A 23,445-nucleotide genomic window follows, 5' to 3' on the forward strand; every position below is an offset into this window, starting at 1 on the left:
CGCCGCGAAGCGTGTTCGTAGAGGATCGACAAAAAACGTCGTGAATCTATCGAGCGCTACGTGTCGGAGAGATCGTGGATAAAGTCGAGGGGAAAAAAAAAAAAAAAAAAAAAAAAAAAAAAAAAAAAGATAGCGATTTACTGACGCGCTCGAGAATGTCGAGGAGGTAACAATCGCGCGCGCGAGAGAGATTCATCGGTGTGGAATCCTTCAAAAGGGATCCGCGAAAGATTTTGGTCGGCAAACAGAAGAGCGGAGAAAACGCGCGGAGAAGTCGTTTTTTAAAAACAATCGTGTGTTGTCCCACAGGGACACGAAGAAACATTGAGTCGCGACTTGTGTGCAACGTGCGTTTTGTTTCGTAAAGCGCTCGTACGCACCACGTGTCGCGATGATTCGCGGCTAGTGGCATCAAGTGTCGTGCTTTGATTAACGTGAGAGAGAAAGAGAGAGAGAGAGAAAGAGAGAAAATTGATTAAGAGAAGAAGAATTCGCGAAGACGACGAGGCAGCGTATATAGAGTACCCACAAACGATATCGCTCTTCCGTTAGACGCAAAGCTTTCAACCATCCACAGGTGTTCGAATCGATCCGTTTTCGCGTGTCCTCCTCGCGGACATCATCGCGCGATATGTAGTGATTGCAATCCGAGAACCGCGCGAAACATCGTCGTTTTCCACGTCATTCGATGAGGTTCGCGGCGTATTGAGAGCAAAAAAGAAAAAAAGATAAAAAAGAATTTAAATTGCCCGAAGAAACAATTCTCTATCTCGAGATCGCATTGTAACACGATCGACACGAGAAAATATCGACTTTCTTCTGTTTTTGTGATACGATAGAGAATATTTCCTATGACAAACAGAAATCATTGAGAGTTTCGCGATATGTTTAAAAGTTTTTTAAGAAAATCAATCAATCGGTAGAAACTGATATAAGAAATCCACAATAATCGAAAGTTTTGTTCAAGTCAGGATCAAAAAGATTGGAAAAAAAAGCACAATATTGCGCTTAAAACTGCACAAGACATGTTTTTAAAATATACAGAAAGATGAGATTTAGAGATTTTGTTCGTCATGAACCGCGATGCGATAACAGATACGGTGGTTTATTTTAAATATTATGAGAACAAGCGTGCCCCTCCCCTCCGTGTTTTAACGGATATACACACTTTCGAGGTACACGACAAATAAATTTTTTCCCACCGTACAATAAACAAACAAAAGCACGTGTGTCGCGTGCAATCCCCGCACAACTCTCATCGGAAGATACACAAATCATCTCGAACTTGGTGCGAAAATAAAACGATTTGCAAACGTTTCGAATATAAATACACAGATCCGTTTTCCGGACAAAAAGGGTGCGGGAACGGGAAATCTATGACACGAATCCCGCGGGCGATAAGGAAAGAAGACAGTGATCCCGATATTGACGCGCACAACACGGCCGACGGCTATCTCGCTGCGTGGTGAAACACACTCGAAGAAAACTCGCTCTAGGGATAAGAATCGAGGCCCAGGCAGATGAGATGTGAAGCACGAGGACGACACGTCGTAGATCTGGCGGGAACGAAGGCGGAAGTTAAGGAAGCCGAGGTGAGATTCACCGCAGGAATAGCGGCACGTCGGAGAAGCACCTGGCGCGGGCCGCCTGAGATGACGGCCTTGCGACAGGATATCACGGCATCCCCGTATAGAACCTTCCTCCTGCTATCGCTGATCGGACTGCTGCTCCAAATCCACTCGACCACTGGTAAGTGTTTTTCGTCGTTTTCTTCTTCCGCGCGATCTCCCTCTTTCTCAATCCAACAAATTCGCACAGCAAATGATTAATGAGAGAAAAGCCTTGACTTCGTTCACACTTGATCGTTGATCTTACGAGAGAACCAGCTGTTTGTGTGATTAATACGACGATGATGTTACTTGATATACGAACGCTACGCAGCAAACAGTTTCTACTCAGTCGAAGAGTCGCTCTATTTTTCTGTTATATTTGCGTTTAGAAATAATAATAAATAAACGCGATAAATAAACGTAAAAAATTGAAGTTTTGAAATTACGTCATTAATCGAAAAACCAGATAATTTCATAAAAGAAATTTTGATGTAAAAAAGAAAAAACCTTAAATAAAAAAGAAATTTAATAAAAGAATTTAATAAAAGAAAAACAAACTCGACTCGTGCAATGTGTGGGCGCGTTTTTTTTCGTAACGATCTTCGAGTTACAAAAATTCCTTCTGGCGTAGAGAGAGAGAGAGAGATGAAGTACAGAGTTGTTGAGCACGATCTTTCTTTTTTTTCGCGATCTGAAAGTCATCTTTAGCCTCCTGTAATTTGCAACATGTATTATTCTAACGTACAATTTGTGATTTATGTGATTTCGCGGGGCTATATAATTTCCAACGTCGCAATTTACTGTTGCGGTCCTTGTGTCTTACAATTAACTACAATGTAGCTTTGCGTTTCGCTACAATGTAGCGCTTTGCGCCGCGGTGAACAATTTTGGACAAAATAAAACCGTTTTACGCGAACTGTTCGGATATGATAACTGTTTTTCTCTCAGATGGCTCCTGGCATCGTAAATAATTGACTGAGACACGGCGACGATGTTAGAGAGTTTCTCTGAAGTGATGAGCCACAGGCGCATTAAAATTAAAATTTATGCGCATCGCGTCGCATCTGTTTCATTTGTTTGATTAATTTTTACGTCGAATTAAAACACTACGAGGCTTCCGTTGCGTGCTCGCAACGATATCGGAGCCGTAGCAGACGATCTCTCGACAAAACTCGTCAATTATCCTCGCGATGTGTCAATTAAATTAGTCTAGGCGGCGTTCCTTATTACTCGTGAAGAAAAAAAAAAAAACTATAAATGCACAGAGCAATATCGTTCAAACGGGGCGATAAAGTGCAAATGAATTCAGTGTTAATTTAACGCTTGCACGGCGACAAATTATCGCAAAAGTGGCGAGATACCGAGCTTCGTAGCGGAGCTTTAAAATGTCATTAACAAATGAACGGTGCGCTCGGAACTTGCGAAAGAAGAAGAACAAGAATGAGAGAGAAACGTCGTGTTCTTGGCGCAAATCTGAAATTGCATAAAAGTAATTGATAAGAGTCTAGTTCGAGTCTAGACAACATAAATTTCATCATTGTTTTATAGACGTCAATATTTCTATCAAGTGAATTAATTTCCTTTTGACTCAATGGTACGCTGTCATATGACGCAATCGTATATAGGCTACTCGAGAAGATCGCTGGTAAACAAATAACGTTTAATAGATTGAGGAAAAATGGATTACATACACACACACGCGCATACACACGCGCATATTTATATAAATAAATACAACTATCTATATAAGCACCAATACATGTACCTGTGTATATAATCACTATATGTGATACAGAACTTCGTGCTCTCTCGCTGAATCTGAGGCCGATTATTCTGCAGGGGATTGCCGAGTCTGATATGGATGCGAAGAAGCTAAGTAAAAGGGACACGCTGAAAATGTAAAGAGAGAGGAAGAGATGTGCACGCACGCATGCACGCATGCACGCACGCACGCACGCACGCACGCACGCACGCATGCACGCACGAAGGGGAAGAGAAAGAAGAAATAAAATAGGAGGAGGCAGAGGGGAGGACATATAGGAAGCGGGAGACAGAGAGAAACAAGAAAAGATGGAGCGAGAGAAAAGGGAGAGGGGGAAGAAAGCCTGGTGTAATGGAGGAACCAGTTTGCGGGTCAGTGCTCCGCATCAGTGCAGAGGCGCTTGAGCCTCTAGACGCGCGGACGATGCCACCGGGTGAAAGAAGGACGGGGACGGGAGACCCTGTGGGTCCCGTGAAGGACGTGAAGGAGGAAGGAAGGACCCGCGGAGATAGATAGAGGAATTGTTCGAAGAAACACTGCAATTTCAGCATCGAGAACGGTCTTTGCAGCGCTTGCAGCTCTCTCTTTCTCTCTCTTTTCTTCCTTCTCTCTCTCTCTCTCTTTTTTCTCTCCTTCTCTAGCTTCACAGTAAAAATAATGAACAGAAAACACTCCTGATAAGAAAAGAAAACAACTACACTTATTTCGTTGAAAAAAAAAAGAAAAAAAGCTAACACCTTTCTCCCTTAAAAGAAAAGCACACACACTCCGATATATTTCGGGGTCGAGTTACTCAATCTCAATTCAGAGATAGCCTGTTTATACGAGCGCAAATAAAAATAACCTAAGCTTCGTAGGGTAAGAGAAAAGGAGCGCGAGCGCAAACCACAAAACTGACGTCAGGTATTGTATAAGGAAGAAACGTCAAAGAGAGAGAGAGAGAAAGAAAGAGAGAGAGAGAGAGAGAGAGAGAGAGAGAGAGAGAGAGAGAGAGAGAGAAAGAGTAGGGAAAAAGAGAAAGCAGCGTTTTTCGAAAATGTTACTCCAGTTTTCAATATGCGCTAAAACTGGTTCTATTAGCCGAGTGTGTAGATGCATCAGATTAGCACCTCGGGTCTCCGTATCCCTTAGCATGGGTAACATAGTAAAAACAGTTCAACGAGCATGACCGAAGGCGTATACAGTCCCGGGAGATGGTGAGCTCACGATAAAACATTTGAGTTATACGCGCGCTTGTGTATGTGTGCGGGGGAGGGGGCTACCCTTATATTCTGCGCAACGGAGAAAAAATGGGTGAAACCCATTCGAAAATCCGTGAGAGTAAAAAGATAACAACACACCGAACCCCTTAACAGTTACATGTACGAGAGAACATTTTTTGTCGGTAAAAATCGTTGAAAAACTCACCGACGTTTTACGATAAAAAAAAAAAAAAAAAAAAAATAGTACGAAAACGAACTACACTTGTTTTACAAAAAAGAGAGAGTAATAAAACAACGTTGACAAATATTAATTGTTTTGAGCGTCAAAAGTTATTTAATTTTCCAATGCGTGCGCTTGGTGTCGAATTTTAAGACACATATGTAACTTTTGTTTGACATACGTTACGTTAACATTTATTTTGAAAATCAAGTTTTATTCTCACGTTTAAATACACGCTTCTTAAAATTTTGTTTATTATTCAAACCTATGTTCCCAGCTGTCTAGACATTCAGATCTGTTTTAATTTCCTCAGAGACACTTATACTCGCGCGTAATATGAGTAACTTTATGAAAACACTTATTAACACGAATAAAATCTAACAAGTAAAAACTTCTACAAAAATGCCCAACTCTTGTCGCATCTCTTACACATTCTGTAACTGTATTAACGAAACGTTTTCGTAATTGTTACGCAGCTATTTTTTTTTTTTTTTTTTGTCATATGTTCCGCCTGCGCAAGGATGCATAACGCAATATAATCATTCGGATAACATTCAATATCTCGCGGTGGCTGGAAGGTATCAATGTATGATAAAAGACGAGCGCGGAGAGAACTTTGCACCGCACGCGTTATGTGCATAAACGCGTGCGGTACAAGATTATACGACATCGGCTGAACTACATTAGTTAGTTCACAGCGGCGAATTATATCGCTCCGTTCATTATTGATATCCTCTTCAGCCATCGCGAGTATCGAATATTATCCGGATGATTATATTACCGACACATGACACATTGATGACATTCGAGATACCATTTTTTAATGGTCTTTCCGAGATTATCGTGCCCGCAGGATGAAGGTGATGGACGAAGGAGAAAGAGAAGAGGATAGAAGGAGAAGGGAGGGAGGGAGGAAGAGATGGAGAGAGAGAGAGAGAAAGAGAGAGAGAGTGAGAGAGAAGCTTTTTTTGTGGTTTTGGTCAACCGGTCGGAGTCGCCCTGCGCGCGGGGACAATTTCTGAGCCTTGATGACTAACCGCGTGGCCGTCTTGTCCGGGCAAGAACTCGTCTCCCCTACGGCACGTCGCGAATACCTGCCCAGCGCTTGCTTCAACAAGCACCGATCTTTTTACCACCTGCTGCCGCCTGATCTCGCGATATCCCGGTGTTATTTCGTCAGTCTGTGTCCCGGAACATTTCGCAACAATTCGTTAGACGCGTTTCGAGTTTTCACGTGACGAAGACCGAGAGAAAAAGATTTCAATGTCTCTTCGGAGACATTTAACGGTACACATCGCAATCGTTTTCGCGGTTATTTCTAATCGCTTTAATACCGCACGTGAAGAAATCGTCGTTTATTTGAATTCTGAAACTTCGTCGCGTGCTTGCGCGTGTGTCCTATTATCCAAGATTGAACGAAATTCCGAAATATATTTTGCTTTCGCGCTCGTAAAATTGAACGATACGAATAGCCGTATGTGAAATGTCAAGTTTCTCGAATTACGAGGGTGTAAGTATGCGCGCGCGTTAGAGCAAAAAGCTGGGGCGCGGTGAGAGCCCGCGTGTGTGTTGCGCACACCGAGAATAAGCAGGCACTTTAATCGGCAGCTTGTATCTCACGTATGCCTACACGCCTATGAAGTCCCAGCTGCTGGACGCATAATTGCCTAGAACCTAGAACCGAGAGAGCCCCGTGCGTATCTTGCAACTATTGCGCGCAAAATGCATCGCGATCTCTCTCTCCTTCTCTCTCTCTCTCTTTCTCTCTCTCTCTACACCACTCTGCTGCGAGAGATGAGTGATCAATCGTATCTATTTTTACGACTAAACGACGACGTCTGTAATTTATTACCTGGCTGATACATTTCGCTAACTTGCGAGACGTGTTTTTATTGGTTTTCCTATTTTTAAGAATTGAATAAAAATTATATCGTATCCCCCGTTAACCCGAAATGGATTTGTTATACATTGTTGAAGCATAAAACCAAAAAAACAATACGTATAGAAACAATGTTTTACCGCGTATATATATATATATTTTTTAATTTTCTTTTGCACGATAAATATTGGATAAAAAAATTGTGTAACGTTTATTAACTCCGAATCAAATGTATGATTTCAAGCGAAGTACTGAGAACCTTCTTTCGGTCGATGCCATCTGCTTTAAACGACCCTAAAGCGACCGTTTCATGGTTGGATAGATACGTGGTATAAGCCACGATAACGAATGCCGTGACCTTGACAATAATTCCACCCAAATACTTTTAACACACCGAATAACGAACACCCACCCACTTAGGAGTTTAATGTTCGGCTACTAACTTCGGTGTTTCAAAAGAGAGGAACATTTAACGTCACATATTTGAGATATATGTATATTTGATATACCATAAAAATGTTTGAAAGAAAATGTTTTTTTTTTTTCATATATATATAACACACATCTACTATATAAAATAAGAGTAAACGAGACCGCACATGTAATTTCCACTTCTTGATGTTTCGAGTTGCCGAAGACGCAAGTTTATACAGAATATTACAACGCGAGAGAGAGAGAGAGAGAGAGAAGAAGAAAAAGAAGAAATTGTTGTACGTAAGGGAAAGATGTATCTGTAGATTTGACTGTGATACGAGAGCGCGCGACGATAAGCTTGGTAGGACCTAAGAAAGAGGAGGGTGAGAGAGGAAAAGACTTAGAAGGGGCTGAAACCTTCGCTGAGAGATCCGCACGGACCCGCTTCTCTCGTAAATAACAAAACTCTAGACGCGAGAATACAGCCGACGGAGAGCACATCGCGACTTGTGGCTTTCTGTAAACTACGAGAGAAGAGCAACAACGATGGTAGTAGTATAAGAAGAAGAGAGAGAGAAAGAGAGAGAGAGAGAGATATATACCTCACGGATGGAAGGTGTAGTGGGGTTTGAAGAACGAGAGGAGGAGAGGAAGAAGGGCGTAACTGGGCCAAACGGTGGCTACGTCGCGGTCTAGACACGCCGAGCCGTTGCCGCTCCGCGCCGCCTCTCGCCATGTCTCTCCTTTCCTCTCGTCTCTTCGTCTCTCGTCCAGCTTCGCCGCGCCTTGCCTCGCCTCATTTCGCCTTGCCTCGCCGCGCCGTGGACTGGGAATTAATGCTCCGAGGTTTGCTCAGAAAACTTTCCTTTTCGCTCTCCGTAACAAGGTGGTGTAGTTCCGCCGTCTCCTTCGACGCGCGTGACATGCTTCACCGAATTGATAATTGCGAGTCGCGAGTCTGCGAGTAGGGCGATTCTGGATCGATGAATTTTTAGAGCGACACTTCGCAAAACGGTAATCATAGAGAGAGAGAGAGGGAGAGAGAGAGAGAGAGAGAGACAGAGATAGAAGAAAAAAAACAAGACTTTTTATGAGATGCAGTAAACGTGGCTACCACCGTGTACGTAGAGACAAATAGATACAACTAGGTGTTCTCGCTGTCAAGAAAGTCATGAACGTAACTCCAATGTTGAATCGAAACTTTTGAATGAAACATATGTGACACTTGTACGTCAGGTGGTCTCTTACATAACTAACGTAAGATATTATGATTAAGTGTTTACAGTATTGCAAGGAACGCTTTGTCTTCGTGTGAAGTCGATCTGCTTCTCCTTTATACAAAAATAGCTTTTGAATATCTTCATCTCTCCCAAGGGAAAGAGCGAGAGAGAGCACAAGCTGTTAATATTAACCGATAGCGAACCTATTTTTACTTCCGTGCGTAACGAGAGATTCCGAGGAAAACGTTGGAAGGGTTTCGCGGCTATTTTTGCGAACGTCCGCGCTAGCATCATATACCGCGTTCTGCTTACATTCCTTTCGTTACAGATGATGACGTGTGATTTACCTAAACTTGAATTTCTCAAGAACTAGGACATAAACAAACGATGAGACGCGAGAGATTATTTGTCGTGAGAGAGTTATTAATACATCATGAAAGGGGATGTTTCTTAATCAACTTCTTCGAGCGGAGAACCAACAGCTTCTAACCGAACACTTGATAATGAAAAGCGAAGAACAGACGGAAAAGATGAAATAAATAAAACTAAAAATAAAAAGACTCTGCAAATTAAAAGATAACCAGTCTTAAGGAGACTCACACAAGACATTCATACGTAATATTGTATTTTTTAAGAAAAGAAACATTAAACGTTTAATATTTAAAGTTTTGACCCTCGTTTTGTGGGTTTTTCTTCGGAAAAAATTATAAAAAAAATAGATAAGTAAAATAAAATAGAAATAACAATATTAACAAAAGAAAGGAGAGATGTATATGCGGCGCGCAAAATTAAAATCTGTCATCGAGTTCGCTACTATAACCACGAGCTACGAGCTAATCTCCGAGGAATTTCTGTTCATCGCTAATGCACCCTGGATGGTTTAGTAAACAGTGCCGACTATTCCGGACTTGTAATCCGGAATCGTATGAAGCCCCGTGTGTGCTAATCATACATCGTAAAGTACTTTTCGTACTAAGTTCGCGGGAAACGCTTAGGAACGGAAAACACGTAGCCGTGTAGTTTGTGCTGCTAGTTTTAAAATAGCGAACGTACCGTCGCACACGACGGCGAATCGAGTGCAAAAGTAGAAACCTGTGGAAACGGGTAATGAATGTTTTAAACAAAAAAAAAAAGAAAAAAAAACTCGATGAGTGTTCGCTCGTGTAAATTAACGAATGATTTTTGTAACAAATGTCGCAAACAAAATCGTTGCTTTTTCGCTCTCTTTTAGCATAAAAAAAAAAAACGGAAAACTATCCAGGGATAGTTTTTCCCGTTCGTGCTTTGAATCGCAGACGAGACGTGTAAAAAGAGACACACTTAACTACGTACTTAAGTGTAGCAAGTGAAACAAATAATATACACGCACTCATGTTGCGTGTAAAAGCTACATGATTTTTTTTTTTTTTTTTTTACGGAAGAAAGAACGCTTTATACAAAATTGTTACTTAACACCGTATATGTAGCGATTTCACATGGCAAAGGACCTTGTTCCACTTTTTCGTAGCGCTAATCACGTGTCCGATGTTTGCTTTTTCATACGTAACGTTAATTAGACAGCCCTACAAGGCGTTTCTTTTTTGCCTCCGTGCCCCATTAACGTAGCTAGCCGGCATTAGAGACACACAGCAACGTCAACAATTCGCTCATTTATTCCGAGACGGTAACCACACGCACGCACCACATGGCTCAGACAACAATTTATCACGATACTTTGGTCAAAGCCAGAGAAATGGGGTCAATTATTGTCTCGCATATTTGTGTAAAAATAAATTTTCAAAACTTTTAATTAATAAATAATATTTTCTTTTAAAAGTGAAACGACAACATTTTTAATTAAAAAACAAGGCTAAAAGAGTTGGCGCTTTGAGAATTTCGACACACTCTAATGTATCTAATATTATGAAAAATAATTATTAATAATCTATATATGTTATCTAAATAAATTTCTTCTTTTATAAGTAGATTACATGTATCTATTTATAAGAAGGTGTTGTTATTATTTTCAAGTATTCGAAAAGAATTTTTTTTAAAGATTTTCTAAACGTACCTTGTTCACATCTGTATTAGGCGGTATATGCTGGTCATCAATTAGTAACGGCCGCTGCAAGGAACTTCTGTCGCAAGGTGTTACGAGAGAAGATTGTTGCGCGTCCAACGCGGCAGCGGCGACCGCCTATTCCGAGGAGGATTTGGATAGCGGAAGTCTTTTCTTCTGGAGGGTTCTTGGAGGTGGTGTGCAGTGTCGTCCTTGTCGAGGTATACACAACAGATCACACTGCTCGCTGCCACTGACAATAAAACATTAATCACAATACGTTTTGTTTTTGTACGCTTATCGTATCTCTGTCAAATACAGTGGAAAAAAAAAAAAAAAAAAAAACAGGAAAAACACAGTATGACATTATTGCTATTTTACATATTTTGTATTAATTTACACTGTTGATCAATAAAAGAAGATAGAACTGAAAAAGCGCAAGATTGATTTCTAATATTCGGGCGAATGTGTGGTAACGAATCGTTTTTTTTCTATTCAACAGAGAGCTGCGCGGAAGTGAGATGTGAAGAGGGGAAGAAGTGCGTGGTGCGTAGAGGAAGACCGAGGTGCGTGTGTAGCCCGGAGTGCAAAGCACCGCGAGGTGGTGGACCGGTCTGCGGGACGGACGGCAAGAGTTACAAGAGCCTGTGCAGACTCAAAAAGCGAGCTTGCAAGAAGGGCAGCCATGAACTCGCGGTTGCTTACAATGGCCACTGCCAAAGTGAGTATGTATGAATACAAGTTGAATCTTTGTACATGTACATATATATACATCGCCGTGAAAAGTCGCTCTCTCTTTCTCTTTCTCTCTCTTTCTTTTTTTGTTAACTTTAATCCTCGCTATCTTCATTCACATCGACAATTTATGCTTGTCGTTCATTCGAAGGACAAAAGATACGCGCGATTAAGCTAACTAGGACACACACGATCAGATAAAGTAACGCAACATAAAACGACGCAAAAGAAACATCCGGTGGGACTGGCCTCCCAATAGGGTAATTGTCTAGTAATCGATCTACCTCGTAATGAGTCTCGATTGCGCGCGTGTGAAGAAAAACATTTTCATTCTACTTACTTCGAAAATGATCGATGAAGCGTGACGAAAACGCACGATTGGTTCCCACGACACCGACACGCGATCTTCTACTACTAGTAAAACAAAATTACAAAAATCGTGATGTTTATGACTCAAACCCATTTTTTTTTCTCGCGTATTTCAAGATTTTTATTACGCATTCGCGCGTAAATTTATATTTTTTGTATTTTAATGCTTCGGTTGTATAATTTTCTATGTGTCTGAAAAAAACTAAAATCTGTTTTTAAAGAATGCGAGTAAAACATTGTCGCGACAGAAATGACAAATCGATGGTGTTGCAAAATCTAACGCTGAATCTCTTACAATTTTTTTAACTATCGAGAGATTCGTTTGAGCCGTGTCTAAATCTATCTGCAGAGGAAGTTAAATGACCGGGAGCACGCGCGATTACGATCGGTTCGGCTGAAAACCGAACGGCCCCGGCGACTTGAGAGAATAAAAATAAAGAAAGGCAATGCACGTCTATTACGGGGGCGGTTTACGACTGTGCGTAATAACGTGCAAAGTGTCGAGCAGGTTCGTGCGCACGGGTCCGATGTGGCCAAGGTCGGAGCTGTCTGCTGGACCAGAACCTGAGCCCGCACTGTGTGAGGTGCGCCCGCAGGTGCCCCCAGGCGCCCCCGCACCAGGTCGGCGGCGCGCGCCCCGTCTGCGGGGCCGACGGAAACACCTACAAGAGTGCCTGCCACCTGCGACTCGCCGCCTGCCGCGCAGGTCGCGCCATTCCCGTCGCTTATAAGGGCCATTGCAAACGTGAGTCGTGTTCTCTCTGTCTCTCTCTTCCTATCTCTCTCTTTTTCTGTGTTGCTGTGTTCTTTCCTCAACTTTTTTACTAAAATTCTTTACAAAAATATTACATGTATGTACACACACATATGTTTTGTTTGAAATACACCGACCGTGTCTGTATGTGTTTTGCATCGAAATAGGTCTTATTGTTTTCTGTGTGTTACGGTCGAGAAACCTCGCGACAAATATCATAAAATATGTCCGAGACATGGGTGTCCTTAGAGAGAAAATTGTCCATGAAATAAGAAATAATAAAATTTACAGTTGTTTTTATTTTGCCTCTCTTATTCCGTCTCTTATAAATTTTTCTTCGCTCGATATCAACACTTTCTATCTTTCTTTCGTAAGAAGAGAGTAAAGAAGAAATCGAAATTTTGTAGTACATAATTGTATAATATTTGCGTTCTAAAAAGAAAAAGGGTGTGTTATTCTAAAAAAAAAAAAAAAAAAAGGATATATAAAAGTAGCTCGTCTTTTTCTCCTGCGCAGCTTTTGGCCACGGCACGAACGTGTAAACAGACGTGAACGGATAGCACAATGAAAAGGTACTAAAAATAATAGCAATCCCGAGAAACACGAGAAGGAAGTGATTATCTAAGTTGGATGAGACCAACGATACACACATACACATGCATATGTGCAATAGAATCTAATGACTCTATCTATTTTCTACACTCGCAAATAGTTTCTTTTGCACTTTGTGAGTAACCGAAATGAATAAAATGGAGTGTGACGTTTAACATAATAATTTTGTATAATTATTTCATTAAAGACACACACAGACAACATGCATATTTTTTATTTCAATATTTTTAAAGTTAAATTATTTGTTATCTCTTTCAACTGGAATTTAAAAATATTACATTTCTTCTTCTTCTTCTTCTTCTTCTTCTCTCTCTCTCTCTCTCTCTCTCTCTCTTATTATTCTTGTCTCATAAAACATAAATGTTTTTTGCTTTGGATTAGGCTAACAATGTATTATTATGTGTAACCTGCTATTTTGATACCTTTCGTGACTGCGAGCTGTTTTTATCTTTAAATTAGAGATTGCTCCGGAAATCGCAATTGCGGTAAAACTCCTGATAACTACAAAGTATGATTTTGTCGTACTTCACAATTCGTACTTCTCACGAGTATCTTACATTGTAAGGAGAAGAGTAAAGGAAGAGGCGTAAAAGTAAAAAACATCAGAAGGCAATCGCAAGATCGTTCCAGGAAGTTCATCGACCGAGACGTGATCTGCTGGGTTGCGAAAAAGAACAAAAAATTATAAAAAAAAAAAAAAAAAAAAAAAAAGAGAAAGAAGGTAAAAAGATAGAGCGAGAGACAAAGAGGAGCATCGTTTTCTGTTCATTCCTCTCGAGAAGCTGCCATAAACCCTCAACTTTGAACACGACACGATCGCCGCGATTACCAGTCAAAGATTGACAGATTTTTTTTTTTTTTCCCCAAAGAACCCATCAAAAATTCTTCGTGAAGAATCACGCGATCTTTACAGCCACCTGGCATCTTGATTATTTCGGACAGTTTGTAAAACTTGAGGAAACTTCAATTTCCTCTATAAAATTACCTTGTTTACCGCGTTTCTGTATACATCAATATACAGGAAGCTGTAGACAGGAAGCTGCGTGTATACGCCAATGTAATAAAGAAAACAATCAGCAAATACAAGCAAATAAAAAAAAAAAAACGATTATACGTACGAGAGATACTATTTCTTTTCAAGTTTGCGATTGCGAATGTCTGACAATTATTATACGCGTATCAAGATTTAATACAAAATCACATTTATATTAAACGATGTATCACAAAAATTAACAGGAAACAATAGAATCCGAATTTCATTGATAATCTCTCGGTGCAATGCCTGTAACGTATACGCGCACGAGTTTTGATCGTGTGTGCGCTTCTTCTTTTTCGTTCGCAACGCGTAAGTCGTCCTCGTGTATAGGTACAGCTCGCACCGAGGGCGTGGGCGCGTTACGCTTTGGGGTCGTCGTCATTGTATTTAAATGGCGAAACTGCAGGAGGCAGTTCTTAACCTGTCCACTCGACGCAGCCAGAGACCAGTCGTTCTTTCGGTAGGTGAGCAAGTTTTGCGCGTATGCGTGAGTTATTTTAAGCAATGCGACCATACGTATTTTGCGAGGTGGTTGCACTTGGACCAGACTCGGGCGAATGTCGACGACGGGATCCGCATGTGTATATATGCGCGGAACACAAAACGATCTGCCGTTACGTTTATTGAGATCGGCTTGTATTTTTATACGTATCTCAGAATGTAGTTCTCGAGAAACACGCTACAACTAAATATGCGTCGGGATATATTAAAAAAAAAAAATAATATTGCGTATAAAGAAGCTCTCTCTCTGAGTATATAACAAACTGAGATAAAGATGCAAAATTATGCTGATCCTAAACAATCTAACGCGAAATATTCACGTGTAATATAATCCATCAATAAAAGACTAAACAATATAATTTTAACGTTTCGATTGTCGCTTCGGAATATTCTCTTCAGAAAAAAAAAGTGGTTTTTTTCTTCCGAATAGTTATTTTACACCAGCACTCGCGCTGTCTCTTCGCGGAGATATAAAGGGAGTAAAAAAAATATTTCTTTTCGAGAAAAGTATTTCCACTCCACGTATTTCTCGCATCGCTTCTTTCGTCGTCGAAAAAAAAAAAACAAAAAAAAAAAAAAACGAGATGGGTTCGCCATCATCACTCACACGGGGACGGATACAAAACAATAGGTAATGTGGGTCAAGCGTGTGTTATAGGTCAAGCACGGAAAAGAATAGTATCGTCATACATAAAGTGTAACCCGCAGATGTAACTTGAGCACATTGATGTGCTTGTGGACATATGTAAGAATGTGTCCTTGTGGCGTCCTTGCCTTCTGGTCATTCACACCGTATATGCGTACGTATGCACGCGTGCACGCACGTACGCACGCACGCACGCACGCACGTTCTCACTGATACAGAGACGTGCGCTTACACACGTGCGTTTAACGCATCTAACATACTTACACCCACGCGATTCGCGTGCTTGTGGAACCCGGAGCCACGAGGTTCTTTAACATTTACGACATTTACGATTCTCTGTGTGGCTCTCTCCCCCTTCCCCTTTCTCTCCCCGCTTTGTCCCCGATTGGAGCAAAAATAAACTCGCAGCGCCAAAAGAATTCGATGTACATCGATCAAGCGTCCGTGTCGGAGAACGAAAGTTCAATCGAGTCGATCACGAGCGCGGATTAACGAGCACGATGGTGAAATAACACACAGACAGACCGGTTTGATGCCGCGCAAAACTACAAAAGAAGAAGATTTGGCAATGAAGATAAAATGCTATAAATATTACTTTATGTACGCAATATATATATATATATGCAATAATAATATTAAACAGATTCCTTCTTTTTCCCTCGTAAATTTAACACATGCATTTGACATGAATTTTTTCGTCGGTACACATAAACAGAATGTTTCTCTTTAAACCTCTACGGATTTTTGTTTTCGGATTCGAAATAATGCACTTCGTTTCGACTTCCCGCTAATCGATTTCTTGCGAGATCACTTCCGTGATTCGGATGTTGTCGAAAGAGAGACGAGTCTATAACGGGAACACACGGTTGAGTGTCTCACTTGAAAATTCCTCGCGGCAAAATTGTTCCGTAATCTCGTTCTCTCTCTCTCTTTCTCTCTCTCTCTCTCGCTGTCTCTCCCTTCTTGCTTTAACAAAATTCACCTCTAGTCGGAGGGGAACAGGTGGGTCGCGCGACGCTAAGGTCACTAAGGTCAACCGCGTTTATCGGTTTGAGAACGGGGCAAAGGGAAGTTGGATGCAAACAAGGTTGAGCATCTTATACGAGAAGGTCTCGCGGCACGACTACATGAAGTATGTCTGCAAAGTATGTATCGTCTTTCCGCAGCCTGAGAATAAGAGAGAAAGAGAGAGAGAGAGAGAGAGAGAGAGAGAGAGAGAGAAAGCGAGAAAGAAAGAGAGAAAGGGAGAACGTCGACGACCGAAGAACCAGAAGGGAATCGTGCATACGCTGCTCGAACGACGAAGAAGAAACGAAGACAAGAAGCGGTAAACACGAATTGAAGAGAGGCAGGAGAAAGAAGAAGAAGCCAAGGTAGAAACGAGAAGGAGAAAGAGAAACAGAAAACTATCGAGAAAATCAGACAGAGAGAGAGAGAAAGAGAGAGAGAGAAGAGCGAAATGAAGCGAAAAGACGGTTTCTAGAGCTAGCACGCAAGATGATACTTTGGCAACAGCCCTTCTCTCAAGCTCGAAAATACGAACTCTAGGAACAATATTTAGTAACACTAAAAACACAGCAGGCGTCGACGTAGTTCACAGTGTCTGAACCACCGACATGACATGGCCACGACGCAGTCCCCGAAACGGGACGACGTAAAGTTCGCAGCTTGTTCCCATTTTTATTGGTCTCCAACCCATGTGGATCCTACCGTTTCCATTTCTTTCTCTCTTTTACATCCGCCTATGGATCTTTTTAGTTTTCTGCTCTTCTCTTTCCTCACATCACCGCATCCCGCAATGTTCGCGAATGTCTCGACATCGACATTCAGCGCTGCACGCCTCCGGTTGAATACCTCCTCCTCAGACCCGATCCTTTCGTCCGTCCGGTACCAACGGCGGCGGCGGCAACTGCGGCGGCACCCCACCAGGACACCCATCCCTCGCCCTCTTCCTTGCGCATCCCGTTCTCGCTCGTCGTCGTTATACCTTCTTCGCATCGCGCGCCACTTGACTATATCTATCCCCCCGTTCTCGTTCGTAGTCGCGATGCTCGATACTGTAAACAGTCCGCGGAAGAAACCTTTGCCCGTATGCAAACCCGTATGCATGCCGCTTCGTGACTGCACTTTACATATCGTCGCGGCAATAAAACGATTTCGCTCGCTCGCTCGCTCGCTCGCGCGCGCGCGACGATCAAACCGTTAACATCGCCACATTTCCCAAAGTGTCGGACATGTACGCATATATATATATATATATATATATATATTCGCGCGTGTCCCAATAAAAGTTTCATACAGAACGCACGATCGAATTACGCGTGTTTGCATAATTTTTTGCTGCAAATCAAGGATGATCGGGGAAGAGATGATTATTAGGGAAACGTTGACAAAACATTTGTAAACAACGGTGTGTCAAAAATCTTCTTGCCACATGTGATAAACGACGTGTTGTTGCACGTCACAAACTTAACAAAAAAAAAAAAACAATCTACAAAAAATAATGAAAAAAATAGTGAAATTAGACGATGGTTTGCATGTTAATTATTACCGCGTGTAATATCAAAGATATATAAAAATATTGGTTCAATGTGCATCAGCGCTCCACGCGCATTATCTACTTATAGCACCAGTTTCTTGCTCTCTCTCGGCTAATAATATAGTCGTCGCTTCGTACACTAGTCTTATACACGCACACATACACACACACACACACACACACACACACGTGATCGTTAGACGACTCGATAAATATCATCAGCCGTATCAATCAGCGAAAATTTACTTGTAATTACTTTCTTCCGTGTTGCACGTCTCGCTTTGACGTGTAATAGAAGATGAAGACGGGAAAAACGGCGATACCTGTCTTCGCGCGGTGCAGCAGAGTCATTACGTTTTCTTATACCGCGCGCACTTCTGAGAAGTGCGCGATTGAGAGTAAATAATTGTAAACTCCCAACGAAAGGAAACTTCTGTATATGTAGTCGCGCCATTGTTGCTGTATATATATATAGATATTTATATTTATATATATTTCCAATCATAGTTTTCACTATCGATCGCACTTGAGATCTACTAAATCTCCTCCTTATTGGCAATTTCTCTTAACGCTCGCGCGCGAGAACGTTCTCTTCGCGTGACGAAGAAAACGTAAAAGAAAGAAAAGCCGAAAGAAATATCGCGCGCGGGGTGAGGAGATGCCGCGCTCAAGTCACGGGGCATATGCACAAGCGCGTGACGGAGAAGTAAATAAGTAAATAAACCAGCCGGTTTAGCGACGAGGTGTCGCGATGCAAATAATCGTCTTTCTCCAATTCGAGGATCCGAGGCGCGAAAGTACACGCGTCTGCAAATATGCACACCGCAAGTATGTGCGCGCGGAACGTGTGCCGAGCTTTTCTCGGTTCTTCTCTCGTCGTCGTCTTCTCTCGCCACCCCCTCTCACATCTTTCTTTCTTTCTTTCCATTCTTTTTGTCGAGAAAGAAAGAGAGAGAGAGAGAGAGAGACCAGTCAGTCCGGGGATATCTTATATACTCTCTCCAAGACCCGATGCTCCACGCCCGTTTATTCTTGCCATCAAAGGCGTTAAGTAATTTGCTTATTTTTTCACCTCGCCGATGGCTCTCGCATGCGTGCACGTGCACACACACACACACACGCGCGCGCACATATACGATCGCGCACGTATATACGTGCGTGTTATATTGACACTGTTTCTCATCCGTCAATACTCGACGCGCGCGGTTTTTACGCGCCGCGCTAACTGCAGATGATGCGGCGCGATGAGAATTATCTGGTTGTCGCATGGCAAATTATGCCTGCCGGACCAAGACGGAAGTGGATAATGGCATAGAAGGACAAGATTTTTGTACGGGAAGGATAAATATCGGTCGTGATACTCCCGTTATCCGTAATATCGCGCGTCGCGCTAAACCTCACGCGCGGCGCGGCTTCACCATTTGCAAGAGATATATTCGCGTCTCCTTGTCATATGCGTATTTTTTTTTTTTTTTTATAACGAATTGCATAACGCACTTTATTGCGCGCTCGCATATACGTACATATTTATATATATATATATATATATATATATCTCTGTCACACGTAAACATTTTTAATGTCAGTTTGAAAGTGGGAAAGAGGGTCACGCGCACACACGAATTCTCAAAGTAACGTTACCGCTCCGTATAACCGCGTCATGCGGTAATCTAATGACGGATCATTTAAATTGGTCGTGGTTCAATAAGCGCTGACGACGATGTTATGTCAATGCCACGTTAGGTTGAATGACCAAGGACCCTTTCTCGTACACGCGCACATACGACATTGCGTAACCGTTGCGTTGCTTCCCTTCTCTTTTTATATTGTGTTGAGCGTTTACAATAAATCAAAGTATCATCAATTTTCTCGTACACGAGTCGAGTTGCGAAAGCAATTAAGAGAGTATCGAAATTTCAATCGTTCATCATTTTTTGCGTTGACGGGTTAAGAGTTTTCGATACGCGTAAAACGCGTTTTTTTTATGCGCAAACGATACGCAAAATAAAAAGTATCGGAAGAGTTTAGCGCGAGATATTCAAAAATTATAAATTAATATAAAATAGTTTTTCTTGTTGATAAAATACCGAACAATATAATTTCAAACGTTTTCACAACTCTCGCGCTTGGTTTCCAAAGGACCAAAAAGATTTGACACAATATATATTTGTCTTCTTCTTCTTGTGTTTATTTTTTACTGGTTTGAAGAAATATGATGATTTCAAAGTCGCTTTTGTGCTGTTTGATGTTGACAGAAAGCGCGGACTGTACCAAGATACGCTGTCGGGAAGGCCAAACTTGTTTGTCCGAGATGAAGTCCGGGCGACCGCGTTGCGTGACCTGCACCTATCGTTGTCCCCGGAAGCGGGAGCGCGTCCGTAATCGGGCTCATCGCGACAGAGATCGCGATCGGGATCCATCGACGACCATGTTATGCGCGACGAACAACATTACCTATCCAAGCTGGTGTCACATCATCAAGGATGCCTGCGTTACCGGCTTCGTTCTTGAGACGCGGCACGCGGGCCCGTGTAACGCTTACGACCCGGCCCCTCTTTATATCGGTAAGTTAACGATTATTAACGAAACGAAAGCAATATTATCTATAAATAAAAGCGCGATTGAAATTCGAATTGGCAAATCGCCGGGAAGAATTGCAAATGGATCTCTTGTAAACAATCAAAGGGGATGTGGAGCGCTGCCAGCAATTTGATCTCGATGTTTCGACAGTTAGTTGGCAGAGAACGATGACGACACAGTGATGAAAGACACAAACAAATTGGGAATTTTAGTTCGATGCCGTTGGAGGTCTTGATTGTAAAACTATACGTGCGCGTTAACTCGCGCAACGTGTAGTTGTTGAAAACGTGATAAATTTTCGAACACCGTATATATACTCAGCGCGCGGGGGCTGAGATGTTAATTTAACAAATTTTCGAACATCAATCCAATCCCTTTTGAAAATAAACAAGTTATCTCGGGACAAAAGTTTTTCAACGTTCATTAAATTTCTTTTTCGTCGAGAAGCTCCTTTATCGGCAATTGAGACAATGATGAAATTAATAAAGCGCAAACTTCGCGACCCTTAACGTCATTATTCGTACAGACGACAATATTAGAAGCGTTTCCGTCTTTTTCCCCCCCGTGGTGTTTGTTGGATTGCGTACACGCGCAGAAACCTGTTGCACGTTACACGTGAAAGAGAGGTGTAGGGAGCTAGTTTCTGTTTCTCTATTGGCGTAACGCGCTTTTATACGTGCGATTTACGCGAATAAATTTGCTTGAAAATATTTTTTGACGATTTGCTTCACGGGAGAAAGATTACGCGCACACGTATGTGTGTTATTTCATTATTGTTACAACGTTTTTAACAATAACAATATAAATCGCGCGCCGCGTATAATCACGTACTAATAACAGACGTAATTATTAAGTAATTATTTGTTGTTATAAAAAATGTCTTAATTTAAATTATTCATATATTATCTCTTAATAAATTATTCTTTTAATATTATTCTGTAATAAATTGCAACTTTTCTCCGTTTGTCAATCTGTTTGCAGGAAAGTGACGTTGATTTTCAAAGTTACTCTCACACAGAATTTAAGTAGCCAAAATTTATAATTCGCCAAAAATTGTTTTTACATATTCGTTGCAGAAGAGGACAACACCTCGAGCAACTACGGGGTGGATCTGGCAGATGAAGATACAAAAGCGGGTGGCGATCACGTCAAATCGTCTTACGGCCTCCACTCTTTAGCGTTGTCATAGCTTTAGCGCTTTTGTATTGTACTGCGAAAAATGATGTTCATATTAGCGATAGATGTTAGTAGACGACGACTCTTTACACAGTCTAGTAATCTAAACGAGTGCTCACATCCCACGAAGATCGACATCGATGCGCGATGCATCCGTTGTTATTCGGTTTCTTGACCGGACGATTAGAGGTGTCGCGTTGCGGTATAAGAAAAAAACAAAAAACAAAAAAAAAAACAAAAAACAAAAAGCAAAACGAAAAACCAAGATCGTATAAAAAAAAAGTACATTTTAAAAACACATATCTCGTTCTTGAATGCACAGAAGCATTAAGAAATCGATTTACGTGAAGAAAAGCTATATATATATATATTCATTTCGTCTTTTCAACTTCTCTACCACCTGATGCATTTATTGATTTCTCGACGCACAAAGATCTCGTGTGACACCGCACGAATTACCCGTACGATCCGCTTTCGCACACATGTAATTATCGATCACACGACGATCAAACGAAGATTACTGCTGATGTCTTCCGTTGTGATTAACAGTTTCGATTCTCTTGAAATTAATATGAACATATGTCTTTAATCTATATATATTATATATATATATATACATATATATATATATAAATATATATCTTAGTTTCATAACGTAGAAAAATTTCATAGGATGAAAAATACAATACGAACGACTGTAGACAAAGCGTGTGTGATAATATAATAATCCTAAGACGTCCGCTTTTTTTTCCAGACACATGCACCTTTCCATGTGTCCCGCTGTGGAATAAAATTTTTATCAAGCTTTTCACACGTATTTCACACATATCGAGTGTAGAAGAAATAAAATGTTCAAATCAGTAAAAGACGTATTTGCCGACGATTTGGGAAATTGAGTGTTCCTCGACAAAACACATTTAAGTACGCTTTTTATCAGTTGCATTTGCAATCATTATATCATTATGATTCCTCCGTACCACATGTCTTATCACGTCGAGTTTTGTTTATCAAGATATATTTTTAACGTGTTCTCTCTCATGCCGCTGCTTTTTTTTCGTGCGGCTGCGTCTCCGATCGTGTTAACAATTAAATTGACACATTGAAAAAAAAGTACGTAATGTTAATCAAATTTGTTTCGTGAATGAAAAAAAATTAACTAGCGATAAACACGCACACGCACACACACAAAGTTCATAACTTATATTGTATATTCACGCGTATGTAAACAAATATACACAAAATTACATATCCTGTATCTGCCATTAATAGATACTTTAATGAGATACAATACAATAATATAATATATTCGGAGGAGCGTGTAATTTTGTGATCGTTATCTGTCACACACGATCTTTCGAGAAGATTACATGTACGAGCGAAGAAAGAACTTGGAAAGATCTCATATCACTTGTTTTACATGTGAGAAATACGAAACAATCAGTCGTGCAGCAATGTTTTTCCATCAATTATTGCAATTACAGCTTCTTACCGTTGTATTACACGCAGTCGTAAATTAACGTAACGAGACTGACAATGTTTGCAACAATCAAAATTTATTCGAAACTCGTACGAAATATAATTTAACGCGATTTTGTATATTATTACGATCGATGCGAATCGAACAACGACGTCGATTTTCCACACGGCATATTTCCAACTTTGTATAACTTTGTATTACGTAATTTACTTCTCCAACTGAGTTGAAGCGATCGCAACAATGAAGTTCTGTTCTAAGAGAAAAAGAAACGCACACACACTTATTATAAATGTTCATCATGAGATCTGATTGATCAAAACCTTTGCGATCTCGAGAAGAGCGATAGAGCCGCCTCTGCGGCTGGCATGGAAATTGGTATCCGTGTAATGGAATTGTAAATGGAAAAAAATGTGTAAAAAAAATTCACAATAAGATTGTCGCATTGCGCGGCGATGTCACTCAAAAATAGTGCATTAGATAGACGAGTAATTTGATGTAAGTCATTATTTATTAATCGAGTTTACGCGGCAAAAGGTCGTTGACACGAATGGACGATCGAGGATAATATTTATTATTATTATTATATTGTATTACACAACGTGTATTGCTCTGTCTGTTGAAATACTTTTGATATATCTTTGATATTAGAAACATACAAAAAACTAATGTCAAATG

General features: G+C 40.9%; 1 protein-coding gene across 1 annotated transcript; it reads left to right on the forward strand.

Moving 5' to 3' along the window:
* Positions 1-35: 35 nt before the first annotated feature.
* Positions 36-22,447, forward strand: LOC109859957 (follistatin-A). The gene is made up of 6 exons (XM_020438717.1): positions 36-1,749; positions 10,378-10,566; positions 10,848-11,066; positions 11,958-12,194; positions 19,793-20,101; positions 21,194-22,447. The coding sequence occupies exons 1-6, from the start codon at positions 1,521-1,523 to the stop codon at positions 21,304-21,306; spliced, it is 1,296 nt and encodes a 431-aa protein (XP_020294306.1). The 5' UTR covers positions 36-1,520; the 3' UTR covers positions 21,307-22,447.
* The last annotated feature ends 998 nt before the right edge of the window (positions 22,448-23,445 follow it).

The sequence above is a fragment of the Pseudomyrmex gracilis genome, unplaced genomic scaffold, assembly GCF_002006095.1.
Source record: "Pseudomyrmex gracilis isolate BER0280 unplaced genomic scaffold, ASM200609v1 scaffold_308, whole genome shotgun sequence".
NCBI lineage: Eukaryota > Metazoa > Arthropoda > Insecta > Hymenoptera > Formicidae > Pseudomyrmex > Pseudomyrmex gracilis.

Coding starts and splice junctions, on each gene's coding strand:
- LOC109859957 (XM_020438717.1), top strand. CDS start 1,521: ATGAGATGTGAAGCACGAGGACGACACGTCGTAGATCTGGCGGGAACG. Junction 11,067..11,957: donor TTACAATGGCCACTGCCAAA/GTGAGTATGTAT, acceptor AGTGTCGAGCAG/GTTCGTGCGCACGGGTCCGA. Junction 20,102..21,193: donor CCCGGCCCCTCTTTATATCG/GTAAGTTAACGA, acceptor TATTCGTTGCAG/AAGAGGACAACACCTCGAGC.